Source organism: Calliphora vicina, chromosome 5, assembly GCF_958450345.1.
Source record: "Calliphora vicina chromosome 5, idCalVici1.1, whole genome shotgun sequence".
NCBI classification, from domain to species: Eukaryota; Metazoa; Arthropoda; class Insecta; order Diptera; family Calliphoridae; genus Calliphora; species Calliphora vicina.
The window spans coordinates 74,255,688-74,283,500 of record NC_088784.1 but is presented as its reverse complement, the minus strand read 5'-3'; the positions used below and the strand labels follow the sequence as shown (position 1 = coordinate 74,283,500).

Genomic DNA, 27,813 nt, shown 5'->3' with positions numbered 1-27,813 from the left:
GTCAGAATGAATGGTGACTTCAGCAGATGTCATGTATTTTGTATTTGATCTTTGTCTCAGAGAATCTAAAACAATAAGAAATAGATTATAAATTAAACTTTGTGTTTAGTTGTACCAGGTGAACAGAGGGAGTAGTTTCTGGGAACAAATTGTGACTTTTCAAGAATCGATTAATTAAAATTTTTAAAAAACATACTCAATGAGATTTATGAACAAGATCCAGAATAGATCACAAATAGAGTATCCAAAACCGAAAACCGGTCAACCGTTTTTTGCATCTTTGTAAAGTCCACCAGTTTTGGTTTTTTTTTTAAATATTGATTTATTTTATAGAAAATTATAGCATTTTAGAATATAATATATTTGCATAAAGATATATCCTTAAGAATTCAAAAATGCTAAATTTCCGAAGATTGAGTACACAATTCTTAACACATTTCCTGTTAGCGTCCAAAAATAAATTTAAGTATTCCTTTTTCATAATAAATAAAAATTTATTATAAACCGGTTAACAGGTTTTTTTGAAGACAAAAGCCGAAACCGGTTCACCGGTTTTTTTAAAAGACAATAATCAAAACCGGTTTTTTGAAAAAACACACTTTTTCGGTTAAATCGGAAACCGGTTTCTTAAATTTTCCTGTTTTTTGGACACTCTAATCACAAAGTATACAGAGGTGCGAATTTTGACGTTTCAAAAAAGCCAGAATCAGTTTCTCATAGAAAGACAAAGATATAAAAAGGTTGGGTACCTAATTTGTTGTGTGCAAAAGTAAATCGCTTTATGTTTCGTACAGCAAAAATATTAGCAAAAGGCAGTTCTGAAATAAAGAGAATCATATAACATCCCTGTATACTTTCTGACTAGATGCTAGTAAAAATAGTACTAAATTCAACACTGTTTGGTTCCTTATATCTCAGATAGATCGTTCAGAACATGTTCACCCAGAAATTTATCTATTAACAAACGAAGAGCCGAACATTCACTGAAGTTGATAACAGTTTCCTCCTTTCCGCAGTTCCAAATGGTGTAAAAGTAACTGTAGAAAGGAAGTCGCGTTTGACATCATCACATTTCCCTTGCATGTTTTCATTTTTCACCATCAGTCAGTCTCGTGAAGATAGTGACTGAGGATTTCGATCTCAATATTCCCAAACGGTATTGCAGTAGACCTGAGACAGATGTCGGATGGACATTCTTGCCTGGACTGTTCTCTCTTACACTGCACAGTGGGGCAGAATCGAAATTTTTTGGAAATAAATCTGGCATTTCTAAACGGCTGGTCCGATCGGGATAAAATTTATTTGGGCGTAGCCAAGGAGCATTCGAGTTTAAGTTATTAAAATGGGCCATACAAATGCTCCAGGGGCGTCGATACGGGGAATCAAAGTAGGGTAACTTCGACATGTAAAATTTTTATACACGTGCTATTTTTTGTTTCCCATCCGATTTCAAAGATTTTAATATTTTTGAAAAGCGCTCGTATGCTATTTATCTCTTCTAATTTTCGAGTTATTGGCATTTAAAAATTTAAATTTGAAAATTTGGCCATATCTTGTCCCCCTATTTTAAAAATATAGGGTGTAATTTTCGACCGAATGGACTCGAATTTTTTTGTTAGTTAGACAACTAAATTAGCAATAATATACAAAGGATTTGAGGTCAATATCTATTATGGATCCAAAAATAAACGATTTTCAATTTAAATATTAAAAAATAGTAGATTTTTGCTGTTTGTTGGGCTAAAAGGTGACTTAACTCTTTTTTTTTATTAAAAAAAAACATTTCTTTATGAACATATGTATATCAATTTTATGTTTTTCTATAAGATATCTTTACGGAGAACATTTTGGTATAAAAAACATGTCAAATTTTTCAAATATGTCGCCCCTACGTCCTTCGGAATTTGACCAATTTTTTATCAAAAATTCAACTTTGGGCCACATGTTCTAAAATCCTAAATCCATTGAGTTTCTAAAACTAAAATTTATATCAAAATTTTAATAGGATTGCAAATATTAGGAACAATTTGATCCACATTTATTCCGATTCAAAAAAATTCAAGTCAATATCTCAATTATAATCAAAAATATGCCACTTTAAAACTCCGTCTCTAAAAATATTGCACATTTTCATACTTAAAAATTTGTATAAATTTTCCTAATGTGACTGAGTCAGAACCAATGACTTGTGTTGCTTATAATTTGGAAATTGTAAAAGATAAATAGCACACTCAAGCATAGCGTTTTCCAAAAATATAAAAATCTTTGAAATCGGATTGGGAAACAAAAAAATGGCACGTGTTTAAAAATTGTACATGTCGAAGGTACCCTACTTTGAGCCTCCATAGCGCCGCACCTGGAGAATTTGTAGGGCCCATTCTCAAATACTCTTTGGCTACACCCACCTCACCCACCTCGGACCAGAAGCTCAGAAATGCCAGATTTATTTCCAAAAAATGTTGCTTTCTAAATGCATAGTCTGTAACGTGGTTTTGTCGTCGGCTGATGTAGTTCAGCCCAGTCCAGGGTAGACTTACGGATCCACAAACCTTAAGTGATAACACAATTGATTTACCCTTCCTGGGGTCGATAATATCTTTATTGAGTTAATATTTAATACAATTACCAACAGCTACGAAAGAGTTTAAGTTTTGAATTTGGACCTCAGAAGCTCACTAGGGGTGCGGCCAGGGGTCCCCAAAGTAGGACACCTCGGGTATGTTACATTTTTAAAACGAACCTATTACTTCGTTTGTGTTCCGATTTCCAAAAAAAAATACATATATAAAATCTCGTCTTCAATTATCTATTATCTCTTATAGCTTAGGAAATATTCGCATTTGAAAACTAAATTTTCAGAATTTTTCCCACCTTTCTTCAGTTTTTTGATTATTTTCCCGATTTTCTATATTTTTCTTTTATTGGACTAACAATATGTATGTCAATTGAAAAAGAATTGTTCAAAAATTATGACTTAGTCCAAAGTTTTTTGTAAAAAAGTACTTTTGTCCTTTTTAAGTTATCTAAAAAATTTCTAAAAATATTTATAAGGAATTTATACTTTTTGAAAAGCTAACTTTAGATCAAATATTTTAAATGAAACAAAACTTGAAAATTTTTGATACCGAGGGGACCAGGTCCATCCAAAAAACGCATATTTTTTATGTAAAATTCAACTTTAGGGCAAAAATTCTCAAATCGGCTAGTCGGTATCAAAATATAGTAACCCATTATAGATGGCCCAATATGTTTTTAATTAGTTTGTATAGGGTTCCCGCCACTGGTATGGATATTATAGCGAATTAATTAGGGAAAACTTAACATCTCGAAGAGAAAAAACCTTAACTAGGGGAACAGTTAGTCAAAGCAGTCGGCCGAAGCCCCTCTGTACTAAACAGACGACCGAAGTCTCTGTATTGAACAGTTGACCGAAGCCTCTGTATTGAACAGTCGGCCGAAGCCTCTGTACTGAACAGACGACCGAAGGCTCTGTATTTAACAGATGACCGAAGTCTCTGTATTGAACAGTTGGCCGAATCACCTGTACTGAACAGACGACTAAAAAAATTTTACTTTTATAACCAACTTAATTGCAGTTATGTCAACAGAGTTTTTGTAGCTACAATTGAATTCTACAACTTATATAGTACAGTTAAATTTTTCGAGTGACAATGAATTCTTTATCTTACTTCAGCTTCTCTCTTTTAAGTAAATAAACAAATTTTACTAAATCTATCAAATTAATGAATTTTTATAATCTTTATTTGTTGACATGTTATTCCAAAATATCATCCCAAAACTTCATGTGGGCCGTAGGAAATACATTATTTACTTTTATAACCAATGAATCATTCACACCGTTAGTAAATTCATTATAATCACACATTTTTCCTTCGCCCGGAAAAAATGTTGCCTTGCTGCACGGTGTAAATGGTTGATGAAATCTAGGTCTTCTACAAAGTTATTGAAAAATATACTATATTGAATATAAGTTTAAAACAAAATATATAACTTACCTCAGATGAGCAAAGTAGGTGAAATCATTCACATACTTTTTAACGACATCTGCTTCTACTGAAGTCGCATTAAAATCGGGAAATATACGACTCGTTCTAAGCAAATAGATGAGATCATCACAGTGAATTACACCGTACTCATACGCAGGTGGATGACCGGCATAAACATTGGCATATGTATAGGAACCGAGATAATTGAAATGATATAAATAGACAGGGAATTTATTTGTATCGATTTTATCGACATAGTATTTAACCGAATTGTAAAGGGGATGATAAAAGGCACGATGTGTAACAAGCTGTAGGAGAATACAATTTGTAAGTCATAAGTTCCGGTTATGAATACGTATTAAATATTAATGTTTTTATGGTTTTTTAAATACCGAATATTATAACCCAGATCAATGTTTAACTTTCATTAAACTTCGCCAATCACAATTCCAAAATTTCCCAACCGATTATTTAACTTAAACCACACTTTTATTTATATACAGTAGTATTTTCTATTCATTTTTATACCCTTCACCTTTGTGAGAAGTATAATATAATTGTCCGACCCTATAAAGTATATATATTTTGGATCCTTATAGATAGCGGAGTCGATTAAGCCATGTCCGTCTGTCTTTCTATCCGTCTGTCTGTTGAACTCAACTTTCCGAAGCCCCCAAATAACTTACATATACGATTCATACATTAATATCTCCGGAATTCCGGAATTTCCGGCTCGGTTTTTTGAGAAAATCGGTCCACAAATGGCTGAGATATAAGGAAAAAACCAGGACAATCTATATAAAATTGCCCCGTTTTAATGATATAAACGGTTCCGTTTTCATGCTATTCTACATCCAGCGCACAGTGGAAAATTTTGGTTATTTGCGGATCAAAAATCTGTATAAATTGAATGGATGAGGATTTTTGTAAGATTTTTCCTTTGTTGAATAGGTGGAACTTTAAGCTTTAATATGTATTTTTAATCATAAAAATCGAATTATTAAAATTTGGAGTTTTTGTATAAAAGTGATAATACTATCTGTACCTGTAACTCACATATTTTTAGACCGATTCAAAAATTTTAAACAATTATTTAGAGGCATCGAATTAATGTTTCATAAATATCTGAATATTTCATGAAATTATGTAAGTTGTATGGAATATTGTCTAATGATAGATATTTCAAAGACCTTTGCTACGACGTATATAAGACCATAGTAAGTTGGGCCTACAATAGGTCAAAATCGGAAAAAATATTTTTTAACCCGAATTTTTTTTTCATCAAAAGTTTTTTTTCTTGCTATATATTAAACAAAACCAAAAAAAAATTTAAAATTTAAAAAAAAAAAAATTTTAAATTCAAAAAAAAAAATTTTAACAAAACAATTCGAAAATTTCTTTTTATAAAAAATTAAAAAAACTACTTTGGAAAAAAATATAAATTTTGTTTACCTAAAAATATTTAAAATTTTTATTTTAAAGTATAATTTGGTGAATAATAATATATAATAATCGTCACAGCTGAATATAGCTCTCTTACTTTACAAATAATACATACCCACTTTATTTATACTCACATCCATAAATCCCTGCCTTGTACGATTAATTAGCATTGGTATTCCATCGAAATATTTATCTATAACCTTTTCCGTTTTCTCAATCTTCTGTGAAATATTGAATTTCGATGGCCATTCCAGAAATTTTAGCATATAATCATTGAAATGTTCATTAAACTGGCGTGTTAATCTTTCGGATTCTAAAATAGCAACAACCCGAACACCACCCTCATTTGGTACTCGACCAAACATTATGGGCACTGGCTTATAATTGCCAGTACGTAAATACTCATCGGGATGTTTGGTTAAAAATGCAGTAGGACTAGCTTGTTCAACGACCGGTCTATAGTTGACCAAATTATCAACATCCCAATATTTTAAACCATCGCCGGCATTAAGCAATGCATACGTATGCACTTTCTTCAGAGCTTTTACCAATGCCAAAGTGCTAATTGTATCCCAATTTGTTATGTTACAATATTTGGCTGTTTGTCTAGCCGTATACTCTGGATTATCATCGATAGCGAATGGTGCATTGCCCGTTCCACTAATTGCTATAATCCCATAAAATAGATCCTGCGATAGTTTGCTAAACATGTGCATATGGGCCGATACCGCTCCAGCACTTTGGCCAAACAATGTGACACGATCTACCGAGCCACCGAAGTAAGATATATAATTTTTCACCCAATTTAGGACCAAAACTTGATCTTTTAAGCCTAAATTTCCGGGAACTATGTCGTCACCAGTTGATAGGAAACCAAATGCACCCACACGATAGCCAAACGTTACAAGTATGATGTCATTATTGACCATTAGATGTTCGGGGCCGGTAAAAATCGGGCTAGATGATCCAGCAAAAAACCCACCTCCATATATATACACCAGGACGGGCAAATAATATTCTAAACCCTATAAAATTAAACAAAACAAATCATTTAATAAGTTAAATAACTATTAATTTCTCTAAATTTCGAGTTTCTCATTTTATGCCAAAAAATCTGATTCGAATATATAACACAGGGCAACAAATTCGAAAAAATTTTAGAAGCTTTTTAAACCACTACATAATTTTGATGTATTGTGGTTCAATAGTACAAATATGGTCCAAATTTTAAATTATATGGAGAAGTTTTTTTTAAATGTTTTTGTAAAATAGTGAATTTTTTTTAGACTTTTCTCCACATAATTTATGACAACTCAAAAAGCGTTAGTCCGATATTATTAAAATAAACTTAGAAAAGTTTAGATTTACATAATCTTTAATCGGTTTATAAATAGCTTTAATTGGGTTATTAGTTTAGGAGTTATTATAACAAATTGAAGGAAAAAATATATTTTTACGTGAAAATAGCAAATTTTTGTGTTTTAAAAAACTCATGAAAAATCGAAAACAGCAGAAATTGTTTAGATTTACTACTTTGTCGCAAATCCGAATATAATAGCAATAAAATGAGATATCGATCATAAAAATCCATTGATTATTTTCGAATTTATTCACAATTAAGTGAATTCGCCCATTTTCACAAAATTTTACTTTTTTGTTGGATATACATAAATTTGAGTAGTTAATGTTCTTCCTTCGATTGATTAAATTCTGAAAACAGTTTCCCCATGCTACGTAAAAATTTTCATATATTTCGTTTCAATCGGCTCAGTAGTTTCGGAGTTATAATATGAAATTGGGGCAAAAAAATATTTTTTTTACGTGAAAATACCAAATTTTTTTGTTTTAAAAAAATCATGAAAAATCAAAAACGGCAGAAATTGTTTAGATTTAATGTAATAAGAACAAAATGATATATCGGCCATAACAATGGATGGATTATTTTCGAATTTATTCACAATTAAGTGAATTCGCTCATTTTCACAAAATTTTACTTTTTTGTTTGATATACATAAAATTAAGTAGTTAATGTTCTTCTTTCGATTGATTGAATGTTAAAAACAATTTCCCTATGCCATGTAAACATTTTCATATATATATTTTATCGGCTCAGTAGTTTCGGAGTTATAATAACAAATTGGAGCAAAAACTAGCTAATTTTTTTGTTTTCAAAAAATCACGAAAAATCTAAAGCGTCAGAAATTGTTAAGATTTATTGTTTTATCGTAAAGCCACATGTAATAGGAACAAAATAAGATATCGCGAAATAAAAGTCGATGGATTATTTTCGAATTTATTCACAATTAAGTGAATTCGCTCATTTTCACAAAATTTAAGGTTTTTTATTTGATATACATCAAATTGAGTAGTTAATGTTCATCTTTCGATTGATTGAATTTTGAAAACATTTTTCCCATTCTATTTAAAAATTCAATCGGCTCAGTAGTTTCGGAGTTATAATAACAAATTGGAGCAAAGAAATATTTTTTTACGTGAAAATATCAAATTTTTTGTTTTAAAAAAATCATGAGAAATCGAAAACGTCAGAACTTCTTTAGGTTTATTACTTTATCGTAAAGTCACATATAAAGCAACAATATGAGATATCGGTCATAAAAATCCATGGATTATTTTCGAATTTATTCACATTAAGTGAATTCGCTCATTATCACAAAATTTTACTTTTTTGTTGGTTATATATAAAAGTGAGTAGTTAATGTTCTTCTTTCGATTGATTGAATTCTGAAAACATTTTCACCATGCTATTTATAAATTTTCACATATATATTGCGTTTCAATCGGCTCAGCAGTTTCGGAGTTATAATAACAAATTGGAACAAAAAAATATTTTTTTTCGAGAAAATATCCAATTTTTTTGTTTTTAAAAAATCATGAAAAATCAAATCGGCAGAAATTGTGTAAATTTATTGCTTTATCGCAAATCTACATGTAACAGGAACAAAATGAGATATCGGTCCTAAAAATCGATGGATTATTTTCGAATTTATTCACAATTAAGTGAATTCGCTCATTTTCACAAAATTTTACTTTTTTGTTGGATATACATAAATTTGAGTAGTTAATATTCTTCCTTCGATTGATTAAATTCTGAAAACAGTTTCCGCATGCTACGTACACATTTTCATATATTTCGTTCCAATCGGCTCAGTAGTTTCGGAGTTATAATAAGAAATTGGGGCAAAAAATTTTTTTTTTTTACGTGAAAATACCAAATTTTTTTGTTTTAAAAATATCATGAAAAATCGAAAACGCCAGAAATTGTGCAGATTTATTGCTTTATCACAAAGCCACATGTAATAGAAAGAAAATGAAATATCAATCATAAAAATCGATTGATTATTTTCAAATTTATTCACAATTAAGTGAATTCACCCATTTTCACAAAATTTTACTTTTTTGTTGGATATACATAAAATTGAGTAGTTAATGTTCTTCTTACGATTGATTGAATTTCGAAAACATTTTCCTCATGCTATGTACAAATTTTCATATATATCGGCTTAGTAGTTTCCGAGTTATAATAACAAATTGGAACAAAAAAATATTTTTTTTTCGAGAAAATATCCAAATTTTTTTTTTTTTTAAAAATCATGAAAAATAAAATCGGCAGAAATTGTGTAAATTTATTGCTTTATCGCAAAGCTACATGTAGTAGGAACAAAATGATATATCGGCCATAAAAATGGATGGATTATTTTCGAATTTATTCACAATTAATTGAATTCGCCCAATTTCACAAAATCTAACTTTTTGGTTTGATATACATAAAATTGAGTAGTTAATGTTCATCTTTCGATTGATTGAATTTTGAAAACATTTTCCCCATGCTATTTACAAATTTTCACATATATATTGCTTTTTATTCGGCTCAGTACTTTCGGAGTTATAATAACAAATTGAAGAAAAAAATATATTTTTTACGTGAAAATATCAATTTTTTTGTTTTAAAAAAATCATGAAAAATCGAAAACTTCAGAAATTGTTTAGATTTATTACTTTATTGCAAAGCCACATACAATAGTAACAATATGAGAAATCGATCATAAAAATCAATGGATTATTTTCGAATTTATTCACAATTAAGTGAATTCGCTCATTTTTAGAAAATTGTATTTGCATCTTAAGTTATATACATCACCAAACAAAGTACTTACCTTTGGTCTATACAAATTCAAATACAAACAATCCTCAGATCCGCTTACTCCCCAATTCGGTACAAAGTAATTCTTTTGAGCACAATCAAATTGAGCTTTCTTGGCCGAATACGTTCCATTGCCTTTAAATGGAACTGATGGCTGGAACAAACAATTAATTATATAGTTTTTAAGTTAATACATAGTACATACTTCAAATCGATCAGGTGGCATTGCATATGGTACCCCAAGAAATGCCTCAAATTCGTCTGGTTGATAGGCATTCAGGAATGTGCCGATAAAACACGCGCCAAATGGTAAACAAACTTTTGGATCATCAATACTTTGACATTGTAATACTAAATCAATGACCACACTTGCCATTAAACAACATGATAATACTTTTATGTGGACCATTACTGCGCAGAATGGAAACAGATTTATTGAGTCAACTAAATATAATGACAACCGAAGTTATGTATTGTATCGGTATGAGGGCAATGCACAGAGGGGTCGATTGCAAAAATAATAGTAACAAACATGTACACTAGGGTGTTTCTTTTATATATTTTTCGAATTTCGTATAAAACTAACTGCAACGCTGATAATTGTTTGACTTTTTCTGATATTTGAGCGCCACGAATATGATTTTTTTTGATATGAGGTAGTGGACATTTTTTTCCTCATGTCAAAATGGTCTTACAGATCCCTAATGTATAAGATTACACAGGTCAACAGCAAAAAAAGGCATCACTAACCACTATATAGATTTTATGTATCATGGTTACCTAAGTACAAAAATGGTAAAATTTTTGAATTCTATGGATAAATTTTAAAAAAAATTTTTTTTTTCTAAAATTGTAAATTTTACTAGATGTTTCTCCACATAATTTATGATAACTCAAAAAGAGTTAGTCCGATATTATTAAAACAAATTTAGAAAAGTTCAAATTTACATAACCTTCAATCTGTTTATATATTGCGTTTTAATCGGTTCAGTAGTTTCGGAATTTTAATAACAAATTGAAGCAAAAAATATATTTTTTACATAAAAATAGCAAAGTTTTGTGTTTTAAAAAACTCATGAAAAATCGAAAACGTCAGAACTTGTTCAGGTTTATTACTTTGTCGCAAAATTTTTGTTACAATAACAAAACACATGTAAAATTTACACTCAAAGTACACACATACAAATTTTCTGAAAATGAGCGAATTCACTTAATTTTGAATAAATTCGAAAATAATCCAATGATTTTTATGATTGATATCTCATTTTGTTCCTATAACATGTGGCTTTGCGATAAAGTAATAAAACTGAACGATTTTTCATGATTTTTTTAAAACAAAAAAATTCTATATTTTTACATAAAAAATATATTTTTTGCTTCAATTTGTTATTATAACTCCGTAACTACTGAGCCGATTAAAATGCACTATATACGTGAAAATTTGTAAATAGCATGGGGAAAATGTTTTCTGAATTTAATCAATCGAAAAAAGAACATTAACTACTCAATTTTATGTATATCAAAAAAAAAGTTAAATTTTGTGAAAATGAGCGAATTCACTTAATTGTGAATAAATTCAAAAACAATCAATCGATTTTTATCCCCAATATCTCATTTTATTGCTATTATATTTCGCTTTGCGATAAAGCAATAAACCTAAAAAATTTCTGCCGTTTTCGATTTTTCATGATTTTTTTAAAACAAACAAATTTTATATTTTTACATAAAAAATATATTTTTTGCTTCAATTTGTTATTATAACTCCGAAACTACTGAACCTATTGAAACGCAATATATATGTGAAAACTTGTACATAGCATGGGGAAAATGTTTTTAACATTCAATCAATCGAAAGAAGAACATTAACTACTCAATTTTATGTATATTCAACAAAAAAGTAAAATTTTGTGAAAATGAGCGAATTCACTTAATTGTGAATAAATTCGAAAATAATTCAAGGATTTTTATGGTCGATATCTCATTTTGTTGCTATTATATGTGGCTTTGCGATAAATTAATAAATCTAAACAATTTCTGCCGTTTTCGATTTTTCATGAGTTTTTTAAAACACAAAAATTTGCTATTTTCACGTAAAAAATATATATTTTGCTTCAATTTGTTTTTATAACTCCAAAACTACTGAGCCGATTAAAAAGCAACATATCATGGGGAAAAGTTTTCAAAATTCAATCAATCGAAAGAAGAACATTAACTACTCAATTTTACGTATATCAAACAAAAAAGTAAAATTTTGTGCAAATGAGCGAATTCACTTAATTGTGAATAAATTCGAAAATAATTCAAGGATTTTTATGGTCGATATCTCATTTTCTTCCTATTATATGTGGCTTTGCGATAAAGCAATAAATCTAAACAATTTCTGCCGTTTTCGATTTTTCATGATTTTTTTAAAACAAAAAAATTTACTATTTTCACGTAAAAAATATATTTTTTTCGCTTCAATTTGTTATTATAACTCCGAAACTACTGAGCCGATTAAAAAGCAATATATATATGAAAATTTGTACATGGCATAGGGAAAATGTTTTTAACATTCAATCAATCGAAAGAAGAACATTAACTACTCAATTTTATGTATATTCAACAAAAAAGTAAAATTTTGTGAAAATGAGCGAATTCACTTAATTGAGAATAAATTCGAAAATAATTCAACGATTTTTATGAGCGATATCTCATTTTGTTGCTATTATATGTGGCTTTGCGACTTGGACTTGAACAAGTCCTGCCGTTTTCGATTTTTCATTAGTTTTTTAAAACACAAAAATTTGCTATTTTCACGTAAAAAATAAATTTGTTGCTTCAATTTGTTATTATAACTCCGAAACTACTGAGCCGATTAAAACGTAACATATATAAACAGATTAAAAGTTATGTAAATTTGAAATTTTCTAAGTTTACTTCAATAATATCGGACTAACCCTTTTTGAGTTATCATAAATCATGTGGAAAAACATTTAAAAAAATTCACAATTTTAGAAAAAAAGGAGAAAATTAAAAAAATATATCCATAGAATTTAAAATTTGTATCATATTTGTACTACTAGAACCACAATACATCAAAATTGTGTAGTGGTTTAAAAAGCCTCTAAAATTTTGCATGAGTTGTTAGACATCGGGTCGTATGATAAATGAGTGTTTTCTGCAATTAATATTAAGTATACGTAATTTTGAACTGAAAAGATAAGTTACTTTTTAGTGACTGGCAAATATTCATGTATAAATTTGTCATTTCGTTTGTAATTTCTATAATAGTAATTTGCCAACCCAAATACTACTTATATTTTACATACTCATAGGTAATGAAGTCGATCTAAAGTTGTCTCATTAAGGTGTATTTGAAGCAGGCCAAAATGGCAAAAATTAATTTAAAGAATGTTAAAAAATATAGACATTAAAATTCTGCTTCATATTGTGAATTTTTAAGACTTTATGTTGAGATTAGTAATTTTGAGACACTGTCAAAGTCCGGAATATTTTGTTATCATCATAGCTTATGATCTGCTTTATGTTTCTTACATATTTATGTAAATTATTAAATAATACAGTAATTTAGATATTTATTACCATTATTTTTTCTATCGGACCCACTTTCACTTCACAAACGCATAATAATACAATATTTTGTTTAGCATAAACAAATTCATTATTTGGTTTTCCTTGTGCAAATCATTTATTAGTTCCTTTAAATATTTAACAAATATTTGAGATTTAAAAGAAACAGTGTACCCAATTCAGACCGTTTCCATGAAATATTCTAGTATTATAAACGATTTCAATTATTTCTTTACACTTTTTAAAGCAATTTTACACACTTATAATAAACTCTTTTTTCATCACTTTATTTCAGACTCTATAAAAGAGTTTTAAATACCATTGCCCGAAATTTTATATTTATATTCTTAATTTTAATTCTTTTGTACATTTAAAATCAATTTGTTCCACTTTAACTGAATATTTCACGTTTGAATTATAATTATTCCGTAACTAAAGGTTAATTTATTACAGTTTGTACTATAATGAATCGGTTGAGATGTTGATTCTTTTGAAAATGATCGTATCTATGATCGTAGAGTAAAATTTTACAATTAGTAGAATTAGCATAATGACCAATTATGGCTAAATTCTTATTAATTCTGTATGAAGAAACATTTCAAATAATATTGAATTCATTTCAAGAGATCTCATTTCTAACTATTAGTCGAGTACGATCCATGAGATAGTCTGATATGAATCGAGACCTAACTCTAACCAAATGAATATTTTTTTTATAATTTAATGTACTTTATTATTAGTATGTCAATCATACTAATATGGGAATGATGAAAATTTTATTTATTTAAGAATTCGATCAGGATTCCATGTGAATATATATTCAGTACCCGGAATTTCCTTTGAGAACATTTCATGTGAGTAAAGTGAAATCAAAGTTGATTTCATTTGTAAAATTTTAAGTCTAGGAGGAATTTGAAACATCATAGAGTATGGTTTTGTGTTGGAATTGTTTTTTTTTTTGGTTGAACCGACAAACAAAATTGTTGAATTTGGGACGATATCAATACACATGAGAGCCAAGAGCGTCCAATACATCCCGAAAAATTCACTGTTTGCTTCTTTAAGAACGCCGTTGGCAAGGCCATCACCGTCAAAAGCGAGCTCTGAATTGGATAATGTGGACACCAACGATATGTGGTTTCTTCAGCTATGAGACACAGTTCAAAATTGTCAAATTTGGGACGATAGCCAACCACATGAGATCCAAGAGCATCCAGTACATTCCGAAAAATTCACTGTTTGTTGGACCAGCACTCAGGGGATGACCCCTACTCATGCTATGCATTGTGTTGGAACTAGTAAAATAGGTTATGGGAAGGAGTGTTTGTGACATTTGATTTGTTTTTTCCTACATTGAAAGGAACAGGAAATACTTTGACAGAATGCTCTTTCCTTATAAGGACGGTACGGCTAAAGAACGAATTTTCCACTGACCAATCGACCACGAATGGATGAGCCATTGCTTATGAACGCGTATTTCGTAAAAGACTATGGGTAACGGGAACAAGTTCCCTAACACAGAACACATTCCATTATAGTATCGATAGAACAGTGAAATACAAACCACGTAGGTGGACGATAAGCACCTTCGTCATCTCCTGTACGCGGTTGAGTAATTCCAAAATAGACTTCGAAGCACCGGCCCATACATGAGAGTTGTATTCCATTTTGGTTCGGATATCAGTGATGTAAATAATAAGGAGATCAGATGACGTGAAGAATTTCTTAGAAAACCAAGGCACTTGAATGCTTCTTTCGATACATGAAAAATGTGTTTGTCCAGCGAACATCACACTGAATTCTCAAGCCTCGAACATCGAGAGCTTCTGATTCTTTAATATTTACATCAGCCATAGAAACAAATGAAGCAACATGATCTGTTGTGCGTTGATTCTGTTCGCGCAACCTCCTTCAGAGATTGTCACAAGATATTGATAAAGTTTTGCCTCATTACCCCAATCTCCGAAAGGCTAGGCCTATAGTTGAATGAATATGAATGGCAAATGTTGCTATCATCTGCAAAAGAATAGATAGGGTTGGAAGTTTGACTTAGAAGGTCATTTAGAAAAATAAGGAATAGAGTAGGAGAAAGAACGGAGCCTTGTACTCGTTTGATGAGATCCCATCTACAACAACTCGTATAGTGCGATCTCGGAGAAAGCTCGATAAAAATCGAGATAAGTCCTTAGAAATATCTAGAGCCACCAAATTAACTTTCGCCAAAACGCTGAATGTAACGACACCATTTCTCCGATAGGAAAGCAAGCAAGTCCCCGTAGAGCGTCCTCTATGAAAGCCGTACTGCCGGTCGTTAAGTAAATTGTTCGGCTCTAAATAGTTAACAAGATGGTAGTTAACCATACTATCCATAACTTATAACATATGTGCGGAACAAATTGCTATTGAGCGATTGGAATTAGCGTTACATTAGCCACCTTCTCAACCTGCTGAAAAGTTTTGCTAACGGACGGGCTAGTGTCGAAGAACATTGAGATCCGCTAAAACCTGTTTAATTGCGCAAAAGAATATACGATATTAATCCATTTCTTATCGACTACAAAAATTTGCATGTACAAGACTAAAAAATACAGAATTTTATATAGTAGATACGAGAAACTCCGATTTGTCAAAATAAAATACAACAAATCATATGTCTGAGTTAGAGTTAGGTTTTTGACAACAGACTTAGGTTTTTGACAATTACGTCTCGTCTCTATGTTACTCTATGCTAAAACCCGAATTCATAATGAATTTTCTTAATTTATCAAAGGCATTATAAATTTAAAAATTGATTATGAATAATGGGGTAAACAAACAAAAAAAATTTGAAACCCGGGACTTGTTGGGTTAAAAACAGATTTTGCAATTTCAAGTTCACTGAAAAAATTAAAGCTGACTTTAAGACATTATTTATTTATCCCCAACAGTTATTACATGTTTAAAACTATTCAATATGTATCCACTACATTTTTATTATTTCAAAATATTATCCCAAAACTTCATACGTCGCGTATTAAACTCATCATTCAGTTTTATAACCAAAGTACCATTATCGCCATTAACAAATTCTTGATATTGACATATTTTCCCCTCTGCTGGATAAAATGATGACTTGTTGCACGGTGTAAAGGGTTGTAAAGATTTGGGTTGTCTAAAAATTAACGAAAGTATATAAATATATATGTTAATAATGTAAGCTGATATAACATCTTACCTCCATTGAGCAAAATACACAAGATCATTTACATAATTCTTAATGACATTTGCTTCTGTTGAATTATTCTCAATATTGGGAAATATAAGAGGTGACCTTAACAAATAGATGAGATCATCACGGTGAACTACACCGTACTCATGACCGGTTGCATGACCTGCATACACATTGGCATATGTATAGGTTCCGAGATAATTAAATATGTACATAAAGGCAGGTGTAAGATCAGTCCGTTTTTTATCAACAAACATTTTGAGAGCATTGTAAAGGGGATGATGGAAGCCACGATCTGTAACAAGCTGTGAGAGAATTAAATTTTCATAAGTTTCGTTTAAGCTGAAAGAGTAATAGCAATATCATATGTAAGGACTTTGAATGTTATATCGAATGGCAATAAATAATATAAAACAATTGATATTGTCATTACAGGTATAATTCTTATATAACATCTCTGCTTTATTTATACTCACATCCATAAATCCCTTCTTAGTTTCATTGCTTAATTTTTTAACTCCATTAAAATATTCCTTTAATATCATATCCATTTTCTGGTCAATCTGTGAAGTATTAAATTTCGATGGAAATTCCAAAAATTTCACCATCAATTCATAAAAATTCTTATTAAACCTTTCCCTTAAGTCATCCGATTCCATAATAGCCACAACCCGAACACCGCCCTCATTTGGTACGGTACCAAACATTATGGGCACTGCCTCATAATTACCACTCTGTAAAAATTCATCGGGATGTTGGTCTAGAAAAGAATTTTTACCAGGTTTTTCTATTACTGGTCTATAGTTGACCATATTATCGATATCCCAATATTTTAAATGATCTCCGGCATGAAGTACAGTATTTGCTTTCGCATTCTGCAAGAGCTTTACCAATGCTGTTGTATTCAATGTATCCCAATCGGTTATGTTACTATATCGAGCTGTCTGTCTAAACGTATGTTCGGGTGTTTCATCAATACCGAATGGTACATTGGCTGTTCCACTTATTGCTATTACGGCATAGAATAAATTTTGCGACATTTTGCTCAACATGTGCATATGGGCCGATACTGCTCCCGCACTTTGGCCAAACAATGTAACACGAAGCCGATCGCCACCGAAGTAAGCTATATTGTCAGACACCCACGTTAGGGCCATAACTTGATCTTTTTGGCCAACATTTCCGGGAAGTACTTCGTCACCAGTTGATAGGAAACCAAATGCACCCAAACGATAGCCAAATGTTACTAGTATGACATCGCCATGGTCCATTATATATTCCGGGCCGGTCATAATTGGATTAGCTGTTCCAGCGAAAAACCCTCCGCCATATATATAGACCATAACGTTTAAATTACTTTGATTGTCCTGAAAAAAACAAACCATTGTCATGTTTAAATATTTGTTTAGAGTAAGTAAAATATTCGTTTTTTATCAAATATTTCCAACATGTTACAAACATACCGTTAAAATTGGTCTATACAGATTCAAATACAAACAATCCTCACTGCCAGTTATCGGTTTACTAGGTAGTAAGTAGTTTTTTTGCAAACAGTCGGGTTTTTCTTCCTTGACTGTGTGTGTTTTATTACTTACATAACGATTTGCTGGCTAAAACGAAAAAAAACAATTCAGAGAGCTATACATACACTTCGTCCCATAACTATAAATACAACATACATTTGTATAATTTCTCAAGTTAAAACAAATGTTAACAGTTTTGCCTGTATATCCGAAATAAGAATGAAGTTAAATTATGAAAAATAATAAAACAATTCAGTTCTTCTTTATTATACTATTTAAAAAAAATATAACAAAATTATTTAGTGTTTCAGAACTATAAATACAAATAACTTAAGGTGCAAAAATTCAAAGTAAAATTAGTTTTTAGTAATGTATAAGCCCTCCATTTGTCTGAATCAATTCGAAAATTCGATCAGGAATACTGCCAACAAGTTTTTTTCTTATATCTTCAGTTATTGATTTCCAGGCATCGATAACGGCTTCTTTAAGGTGAAAAACGGTTGCATATTGACGATTTTCAGCATAAATTTTACGTGATAATAGTCCCCAAATGTTCTCAATCGGATTTTGATCTGGGGAACATGCGGGCCATTGAAGTACGTCGATATTTTTTGAAGATAACCATCCCTTTGTCTGACGACTTACATGAACAGATGCATTATCTTGTTGAAAAATATAGTGTTGTTCATTACTGCTGTCCAAAAAAGGCACTAATTTATCTTCAATTAATTTTATATACTCCGTAGAATTCATTTTGGTACTTGGAAATGCCAAATCGAGCATACCGTCTGCACAAAATGCTCCCCAAACCATTAATGAACCGCCTCCAAATTTCTTTTTGAGAAATATCGTGGTTCTTTGCGAAGATCTCTCCAATAGCAACCATCTGGACCATCAAGACTGAACTTTTTCTCATCGGAAAAAATCACCTGCCAATAGACAAAAGTTCAATTTAATCTTACCATTAACAAGAGTTATTGACTTACCTTGCTCCAGGAAGTTTGTAGATTTCTTTTAGCAAATTCAAGACGTGCACTTTTGTGACGAGTTAACAATCTTGGCGCGGACAAGAGTTTTTGACGGACAATGGTCTTAGAATTCTTAAGAAGCCTACTTATGGTTGATTTCGACACATTTACTTGACACTCAATTATTATTTGGTTGAGACTCTTCATTGAGTTGCTGGCACAATTTATTATATTTAGCTTTTCTCTTTCAGACAGCTTTTTTTTGGGCCACCACTTTTCTTTTTACCATAAGAGCCCGAATTTTTGGCAAAATTTGTGACTACCACATATGAACAGTTGAGTTTTCTAGCAATTTCTCGAAAACTTAAACCATTTTTTAAATATACCGAAATTTTACCTTTTTCAAAATCGCTAAGATATGGACCACGCGGCATTTTACTTCAAATTGTTTTAAATTGCAAAATAAAAAAAAATAACTGTTTTATTTTCATGTCTTTACCATTCACCTTCGTTTATCACAAAGTGTAATTATAGTTATGAAACACTAACAAAATATTAATTCACAATTTCTCTTTTAAAAAAATTAAGTGATATTTCAAATTTTAGAAAATAATTAAAGATTTAAATAAAATTGTTCTAACTTTGAGAGAAATATCAAAAATAAAGTGTAATTATAGTAATGCAACGCAGTGTATTCCCTTCACCAAATTATACTTAAAAATATTTTTATTTAAACAAAATCAATTTTTTTTATAAATTTAAAAAAAAAAATTATTTGGAAAAAGAATTTATGAAAAAAAAATTTTTTTTTGATGAAAAAAAATTCGATTTATAAAATATTTTTCCCGATTTTGACCTATTGTAGATCCAACTTACTATATATAGCCTTCTAGATATTGATGTATGAATCATGTAAGTTATTTGGGGACTATGGAAAGTTGATTTCTACATACAGACGGACATGGTTATATCGAATTCGCTATCTATAACGATCCAGAATATATATGCTTTGTGGGGTCTCAAATTAAAACTGTAGAAATTAAAAACGGAATAACAAACTTACATATTCCCTTGCCACTCATGGTGAAGGATATTAATAATAAAATTATTAAAACGGATAATATTAACAAATTAAAAATTAGATCGGGTTAGATTTATCCGATCATTGTCAAAGGTTTATTATTAGGGAGAAAACAAAAATTTTCGGACCTTATCTGTTTCCAATTTGTTGAAACTTTTTACTTTTGTGTATAAAATGTGTCAAATTCGTACACAGTGTAATTTATAAAATATTACTAAAGTAAATAATACTTACTTCAAATCGGTTAGCTGGAGATGCATATGGTATGCCAAGAAATGCCTGAAATTTTCTTATTTGATAACCATCCATGGATTTGCCAATATAGCAACCGGCATCAGGTAAACAAACTTTTGGATCATCATTTAGGCATTGTAATGTCAAATCAAAGATCACAGTTGCGAGTAAACAACATGATAATAATTTTATGTAGATCATTACTGCGCAGAGTGAAACAGATTCAATGAGTCAACTAAACTTATTATGCGCACGGCTCGGCTCACAAAGGGAACGATTGTAAAAATTATGTTAACAAATAGGTGACTGAAAATGTCAGTCAAATCGTATAATGTAATCTATGACCCATCAGATCTAAAGATTTGAAATACAAGCTATTATTTTTGGAAACTATTTTAAATAAATTTAATTTTTCTCCTTTCTAAATTTATTTTAAAATTTCAGAGCAGATGCGGCACTGGTTAACATTATCCGATTTGACTAAATTTTTCAAAGTTGCAGGTTTATACAAATGCGAACAGCACTCCTCGAAATAATATCTCTATGTTTATACATATTTAAGTACGTTGTTTAGCATTGCTGTAATTCGTAAGATCGCAACGCCTTTTCCGAATTCACTTAAAGGTCACAGTGCACTTATATGAACTGCAGATATTATTTTTAAGTTTTAAAACAAAGTAAAACGGAGTATCCAATTCAGACCGTGTCTAAGAAGGATTCAAGTATAATGAACGATTTAGATTGTTTTTACCCTTTATAATATTTTTAATATTTTAATATTATTTAAACAATTTTACACAGTTTTAACACAAGTCTGTTAGTAATAATTTGAAATGCCACTGTCCCAAAATTTTGATTTACATATATAATCGAGTTTTTCCACTTTGACTGAATATTTCACGTTTGAAATATTACTACATACCTACTCCGCAACTAATGGTTATTTTATTAATAAATTTCACCAAAAAAACTATTTCAAACATTTAAGAGTCTGAATTGTAATATATAAATGGAGATGTTACCTTCCAGGCATTTCTCTGGAAATTCAATTTTCGTCCTTCCGGAAAGGGAAAGGTCTTTATGTTAATTTAGCAGTATTGTCTTAAGGAATTTAATGACGAATTGATTTTAAGTAATATCGGAGAAAAGCCTATGGCAATAATTGTTTAATTTTTGTCGACAACAACCCTTTTAACTCTTTCAGCCACGGTTTCACAATTGCATTTTTAATTTATTATGAAAAATAAGAAAAAATAAAAATACAGCTAAAGGTTTTTATGGATTGGGGTGGTTAGTTTATTAATCATTAAAAATAACTATGATAAATATTTTCGTAGCCAAAATAACAGCGTATACATTTTTTTGAAAGCTAATAATTTAGACTAAACAAACGAAATAGCTGTATAGGTGAGACATTCTATTATATCATTTGGAATACCCACACCTCATGTGTAACCACCCGGCTCCTCAAATTTTCCCCATTTTGGTTCCACCACAGTATTTTGCATAGATAAGTCACTACCATAATTATTAGCCAAATTTGATAGAGGTATGTCATTCAAAATTTAAATTTTAAAATTCTGTCATACCCTGGTCCGCTTTCTTAAAAATATAGGTCGTACTTGTGGATCGAATGGACTAGAATTTCTTTTGTTAGTTAGACAACTAAATTTCCAAAAACATACAGACGAGTTCAGAGCAATATCTATTATGGATCTAAAAATAAACGATTTTAAATTTAAAAAGTTAAAAAAAACCTGTAAAAAAACTTTTCAAAAAGAATCCCAAATTCCTAAAAATTGGTGCGAAAATCCCAAAAATGGTATTTTTTGCAATTTTACCCATAGGGTCCACATTTCTGTCGGAGCTGGGAAATACTTCGGGGATAATTAGAGAACACATCAAGGTTTCCAAATCTGCTTTCCGTTTTCTGATCTCAGCTTTGAGATTTTAGAGTTGAAATTTTGATAAAAAAATAGGCCCAAAAAACAGTAAAAATCGACTATTTATACCCTACACCACCATAGTGGGGAGGGTTAAATATAGGTATGGCAATTAATACATTAGTGAGAAACACAATCATTGGTTAAATCCCGGCAAAATATGTATGTTTCAGGTTTAATACAACAGCGTGTTAAACTAAGTTTAACTGACAAGTAAAAAACTGGCTCTAAGTCATTAATATAGACAATATGGATATCTAATGATAGATATTTCAAAGACCTTTGCAACGACGTATATAAGACCATAGTAAGTTGAACCTACAATGGGTCAAAATCGGAAAAAATATTTTTAACCCGACTTTTTTCACAAAAAAAAAAGATTTAAAAAACCAAATTTTTTTTTAAATTTAAAAAAAATGTTAAAATAACAATTTAAAAAAAAAATTCAAAAAAACAACTTGGGAAAAAAAAAAAATTTTGTTTACCTAAAAATATTTAAAATTTGTATTTTCAAGTATTATTTGGTGAAGGGTATATAAGATTCGGCACAGCCAAATATAGCTCTCTTACTTGTTTTTTCTTTGCATTGAAAAGAAATCTTGCAATTTTTAGTTTCCGATAAATAAAACTGACTATATGAATCATGACATTTATTTATCCCCCAGCAAGTATTCCATATTTAAAACTATTCAATATGTATCGTCTACATTATTATTATTTCAAAATATTATCCCAAAACTTCATACGTCTCGTATTAAATTCATCATTCAGTTTTATAACCAAAGTACCATTATCGCCATTAACAAATTCTTGATATTGACATATTTTCCCCTCTGCTGGATAAAATGATGACTTGTTGCACGGTGTAAATGGTTGAAATGGTTTGGGTTGTCTAAAAATTATTGAAAATGTTTACATAGAGTTATGTTAATAATGTTAACTGAAATAACATTTTACCTCGAATGAGCAAAATAGACAAGATCATCTACATAATTCTTAAGGACATTTGCTTCTGTTGAATTCTTCTCAAAATTGGGAAATATAAGAGGCGACTTTAACAAATAGATGAGATCATCACAATGAACTACACCATACTCATGTGAGGTTGCATGACCGGCATATAGATCGGCATATGTATAGGTTCCGAGATAATTAAATATGTACATAAAGGCGGGTGTAACATCTGTCTGTTTGTTCTCCACAAACATTTTGAAAGCATTGTAAAGAGGTTGATGGAAGCCACGATCTGTAACAAGCTGTGAGAGAATTAAATTTTCATAAGTTTCGTTTAAGCTGAAAGAGTAATAGCAATATCATCTGTAAGGTCTTTGAATGTTATATCGAATGGCAAGAAATAATGGTTGATTTATCATAAAAGTTTTAGTTATTAATCTAAATTCAACAACCAACCGAAACCAATTATGTTTTCTAATTTTTTGTGAATTTTTCAATATATAAAATATACAACAATTGATATTGTCATTATAGGTATAATTCTTATATAACATCTCTGCTTTATTTATACTTACATCCATAAATCCCTTCTTAGTTTCATTACTTAATTTTTTAACTCCCTTAAAATATTCCTTTAATATCATATCCATTTTCTGGTCAATTTGTGAAGTATTAAATTTTGCTGGAAATTCCAAAAACTTCACCATCAATTCATAAAAATTCTTATTAAACCTTTCCCTTAAGTCATCCGATTCCATAATAGCCACAACCCGTACACCACCCTCATTTGGTACGGTACCAAACATTATGGGCACTGCCTCATAATTACCACTCTGTAAAATTTCATCGGGATGTTGGTCTAGAAAAGAATTATTACCAGGTTTTTCTATTACTGGTCTATAGTTGACCATATTATCGACATCCCAATATTTTAAATGATCTCCGGCATCCAGTACTGTATTTGCTTTGGCATCCTGCAACAGTTTTACCAATGCTGTTGTATTCAATGTATCCCAATCGGTTATGTTACTATATCGAGCTGTCTGTCTAAACGTATGTTCGGGTGTTTCATCAATACCGAATGGTACATTGGCTGTTCCACTTATTGCTATAACGGCATAGAATAAATTTTGAGACATTTTGCTCAACATATGCATATGGGCCGATACTGCTCCCGCACTTTGGCCAAACAACGTAACACGAAGCCGATCGCCACCGAAGTAAGCTATATTGTCGGACACCCAAGTTAAAGCCATAACTTGATCTTTTAGGCCAACATTACCGGGTAGTACTTCGTCACCAGTTGATAGGAAACCAAATGCACCCAAACGATAGCCAAATGTTACTAGTATGACATCGCCATGGTCCATAATATATTCTGGACCAGTTAAAATAGGATTAGCTGTTCCAGCAAAAAACCCTCCGCCATATATATAGACCATAACGGTTAAATTACTTTTATTGTCCTAAAAAAAAGCAACAAATCATTGCCATGTTTATATAAATATTCTTTTTTCGTCAAATATTTCCATCATTTAAGAAACTTACCGTTGAAATAGGTCTATACAGATTCAAATACAAACAATCTTCATTGCCACTTATCGGCTTACTGGGTATTAAGTAGTTTTTTTGCAAACAGTCGGGTTTAGCTTCCTTGACTGTGTGGGTTTCATTGCTTAAATATTTATTTGCTGGCTAAACCGAAAGTAAAAAAATATTTTTAAACAAAAATTAGGTAAGAAGGTAAAGTCGGACATGCCGAACCATATTTCGAATGAATCTAAGACGAAGCCACTCCTTCATCAGCGACAATTCAGACAACGGTTAGCCTCGGAGACAATTATAAATACCCTGCTGTATCACAATGTGATCAGTTTTGAATGGACCCAAGTGAGCTGCTGCTGCACAGTTATTATTTTTATACCCTTCATCTTTGTGAGAAGGGTATATGTATATAATTTTATCATTGCGTTTGTAATTTCCACAATATAATTTACCGACCCTATAAAGTATATATATTCTGAATCCTTATTTAGCCGATTAAGCCATGTCCGTCTGTCTGTATGTCTGTTGAAATCAATTTTCTGAAGACCCCAGATATCTTCGGGATCCAAATCTTCAATAATTCTGCCAGACATGCTTTCGAGAAGTTTCCTATTTAAAATCGGTCCACAAATGTCTGAGATATGAGGAAAAAACCAGGACAACCTCGATTTTTGAACTATATCTGGATTACTAAGTCATTAATATAGACAATATGGATATCCAATGATAGATATTTCACAGTCCATTGCAACGATGCATATAAGACCATAGTAAGTTGGACCTACAATGGGTCAAAATCGAAAAAAATATTTTTTAACCCGAATTTTTTTTTTCAAGAAAAAATTTTTTTTAAAATTTAAAATAATAATTCGAAAATAAAATTTTCCAAAAAATTAAAAAAAACAACTGGAAAGAAATACATTTTGTTTACCTAAAAACATTGAAAGTTTTTATTTTGAAGTATAATTTGGTGAAGGGTATATAAGATTTGGCACAGCCGAATATAGCTCTCTTACTTGTTAAACATATATTTGACACATATATATATTTGTTGTTAGTCCAATAAAAGAAAACTGGAGACAATCAGGAAATATTTGGATCCGCTGTTATAAAAAAACTGGAGTAGGATGGGTAAAAATGTTGAAATATTAATTTTCAAATGCGAATATCTCCTAAGTTATAATAGATATTGAAAGCTAATACGTGAATATTCTATATGTGTAATGTAGTGCCAATCGGCCCGTGACATTTCCGTGTTAAATTCAGCAGTCAAACAAATTGCGAGTGGGTTTAAAATTCACTAGTAGTAGTTCTTAGCGGTCAACTAAATCGACGTGTCGGAACTAGTTTAATGAACTACAGGCTATTTTGATGTGTGTCGCAATCTTTTTTTTTTTAAAAACATTGCCGGATTAAATTGTATATACCTATAGGCACAAGGAAATGCATTTAGCCAATATTGGAAAAATTCAAATCTCGAGTATAGCTAAATTCTGGAAAGTATTGACCTAATTAGATATCATTAATATTCTATTAGATATATTTCATAAAACTACAGACAGCTTATTTTTTTAAATTTATTTAACAAAATTTTAAATTAATTTCGGAAGGACAATTGGGAGTCATGTAAAATAATGGTTACCTTTCAAACATTCTAAAATTAAGCCGAAACTTATTCTATGATGATTATTAGACTTTAAGCAATTACTAAACTCTAAAGTATATAAATACTTACCTCAAATCGGTTAGCTGGAGATGCATATGGTATGCCAAGAAATGCCTCAAATTTGTCTATTTGATAACCATCCATGGTTTTGCCAATATAACAGCCCGCATCTGGTAAACAGACTTTTGGATCCTCACTTAGGCATTGTAATGCCAAATCAAATATCAAACTTGCCATTAAACAACATGATAATAATTTTATGTACACCATTACTGCGCAGAGAGAAAACAGATTCAAAGTGTCAACTAAATTTATTGGTGATATCGATTGGAAAAATAATTGTAATAAATATGTGTCTTCTAAACTATTGATCCGAGACATTTGAAATACCTTTCATTTGATATATGTATGTACATTAGACAATATATATGTACAATGTCCATTATACATTGTACATATATATTGTCTATATATAGATTGTCTATATCGGATATATTTCAACCAACGCTATCTGTAGGGCTACTTGTTAGAAAGATAATTTTCTCTAGAAGCTTAGTTTATTGCAAATGTTTAAAAAACAGTATTTAAATAGGGATTAAAATATCGAAAAAAGTACCATTATTTACCGAATTTTAAAACATTCAATCGATTTCCGGCAAGTGTTCCAGTTATCCGATTGCACTTAAATTTTGCATTACATAGTTAGTTTTAGCTACTAATGAACAAAATAAGACCCATCCAAAGCAAATCTATTTTTTAAGGGAATGTCTAATGTATATGTTATTGAGCAATTCAATAGTTTAGGAGATATATACATATTTATCTATTACCGTTATAGTTACGATCGGCAAAGATTGATAATCACTTTAACTGTATAATTTGTTCAAGAAAGTTTCGCAATATTTTTTTTCGAATTTTTTTGGATTTACTATTCTCTTGTAATAGTATTCTTCACAATAGTTTGTTTCGTTAACTGTTTTAGTTGTTTTTATAAATAAATAATTCAATAAAACTAAAACAGAGCTGCCAATTCTAAACGATTCAAAAAAGGATTCAAACTCTATGAACGATTTAAATAGTTTTTTTTAACAAATAATCACTATGTTCTATATTACTATTGTCCAAGTAATTCTAAACACTTTTTTTGCACTTTATTTCAGAATCTAAAAAGAGTTTGAAATATCACTGCCCGAAATTTTATATTTATATTGATAATTTTATTTTTCTATATACATATAATCGATTTTTACCACTTTAACAAAATATTTCACGTTTAAAATTGAAATAATCCGAAACTAAATAATAGAAAGTTCTTTTAAAAAAAGTCTAAAGTTCTAAATAATTTATAATAATAAAGTTAAATGTCTAAGAATCAAAAAAAGTACTTTTTTCCTACTAATAGTACTTTTTGTAGGGTCATTTCCTTTAGGAAATAGGGTCACGGATGAGGCAAAATTGCCCCACCACTTCATTCTAAATACTTTTCAACAGGTATTACAACATGTG

General features: G+C 30.4%; 2 protein-coding genes across 2 annotated transcripts; both read right to left on the bottom strand.

Annotated features, from left to right (window-relative positions):
* Nucleotides 1-3,743: 3,743 nt before the first annotated feature.
* On the bottom strand, nt 3,744-27,461 carry LOC135961379 (uncharacterized). Its single transcript, XM_065512879.1, has 11 exons — nt 27,138-27,461; nt 26,377-26,579; nt 24,645-24,791; nt 23,672-24,562; nt 23,100-23,398; nt 22,865-23,034; nt 9,818-10,056; nt 9,626-9,766; nt 5,585-6,475; nt 4,017-4,315; nt 3,744-3,953 (listed from the first exon to the last, which is right to left on the bottom strand). Exons 2-11 carry the CDS (start codon nt 26,575-26,577, stop codon nt 3,776-3,778), a joined length of 3,456 nt encoding a protein of 1,151 aa, XP_065368951.1. The 5' UTR covers nt 26,578-26,579; nt 27,138-27,461; the 3' UTR covers nt 3,744-3,775.
* LOC135960248 (juvenile hormone esterase-like) lies at nt 16,085-20,434 on the bottom strand. The gene is made up of 5 exons (XM_065511492.1): nt 20,200-20,434; nt 17,857-18,003; nt 16,870-17,760; nt 16,400-16,698; nt 16,085-16,336 (listed from the first exon to the last, which is right to left on the bottom strand). Exons 1-5 carry the CDS (start codon nt 20,398-20,400, stop codon nt 16,159-16,161), a joined length of 1,716 nt encoding a protein of 571 aa, XP_065367564.1. The 5' UTR covers nt 20,401-20,434; the 3' UTR covers nt 16,085-16,158.
* Nucleotides 27,462-27,813: the final 352 nt, after the last annotated feature.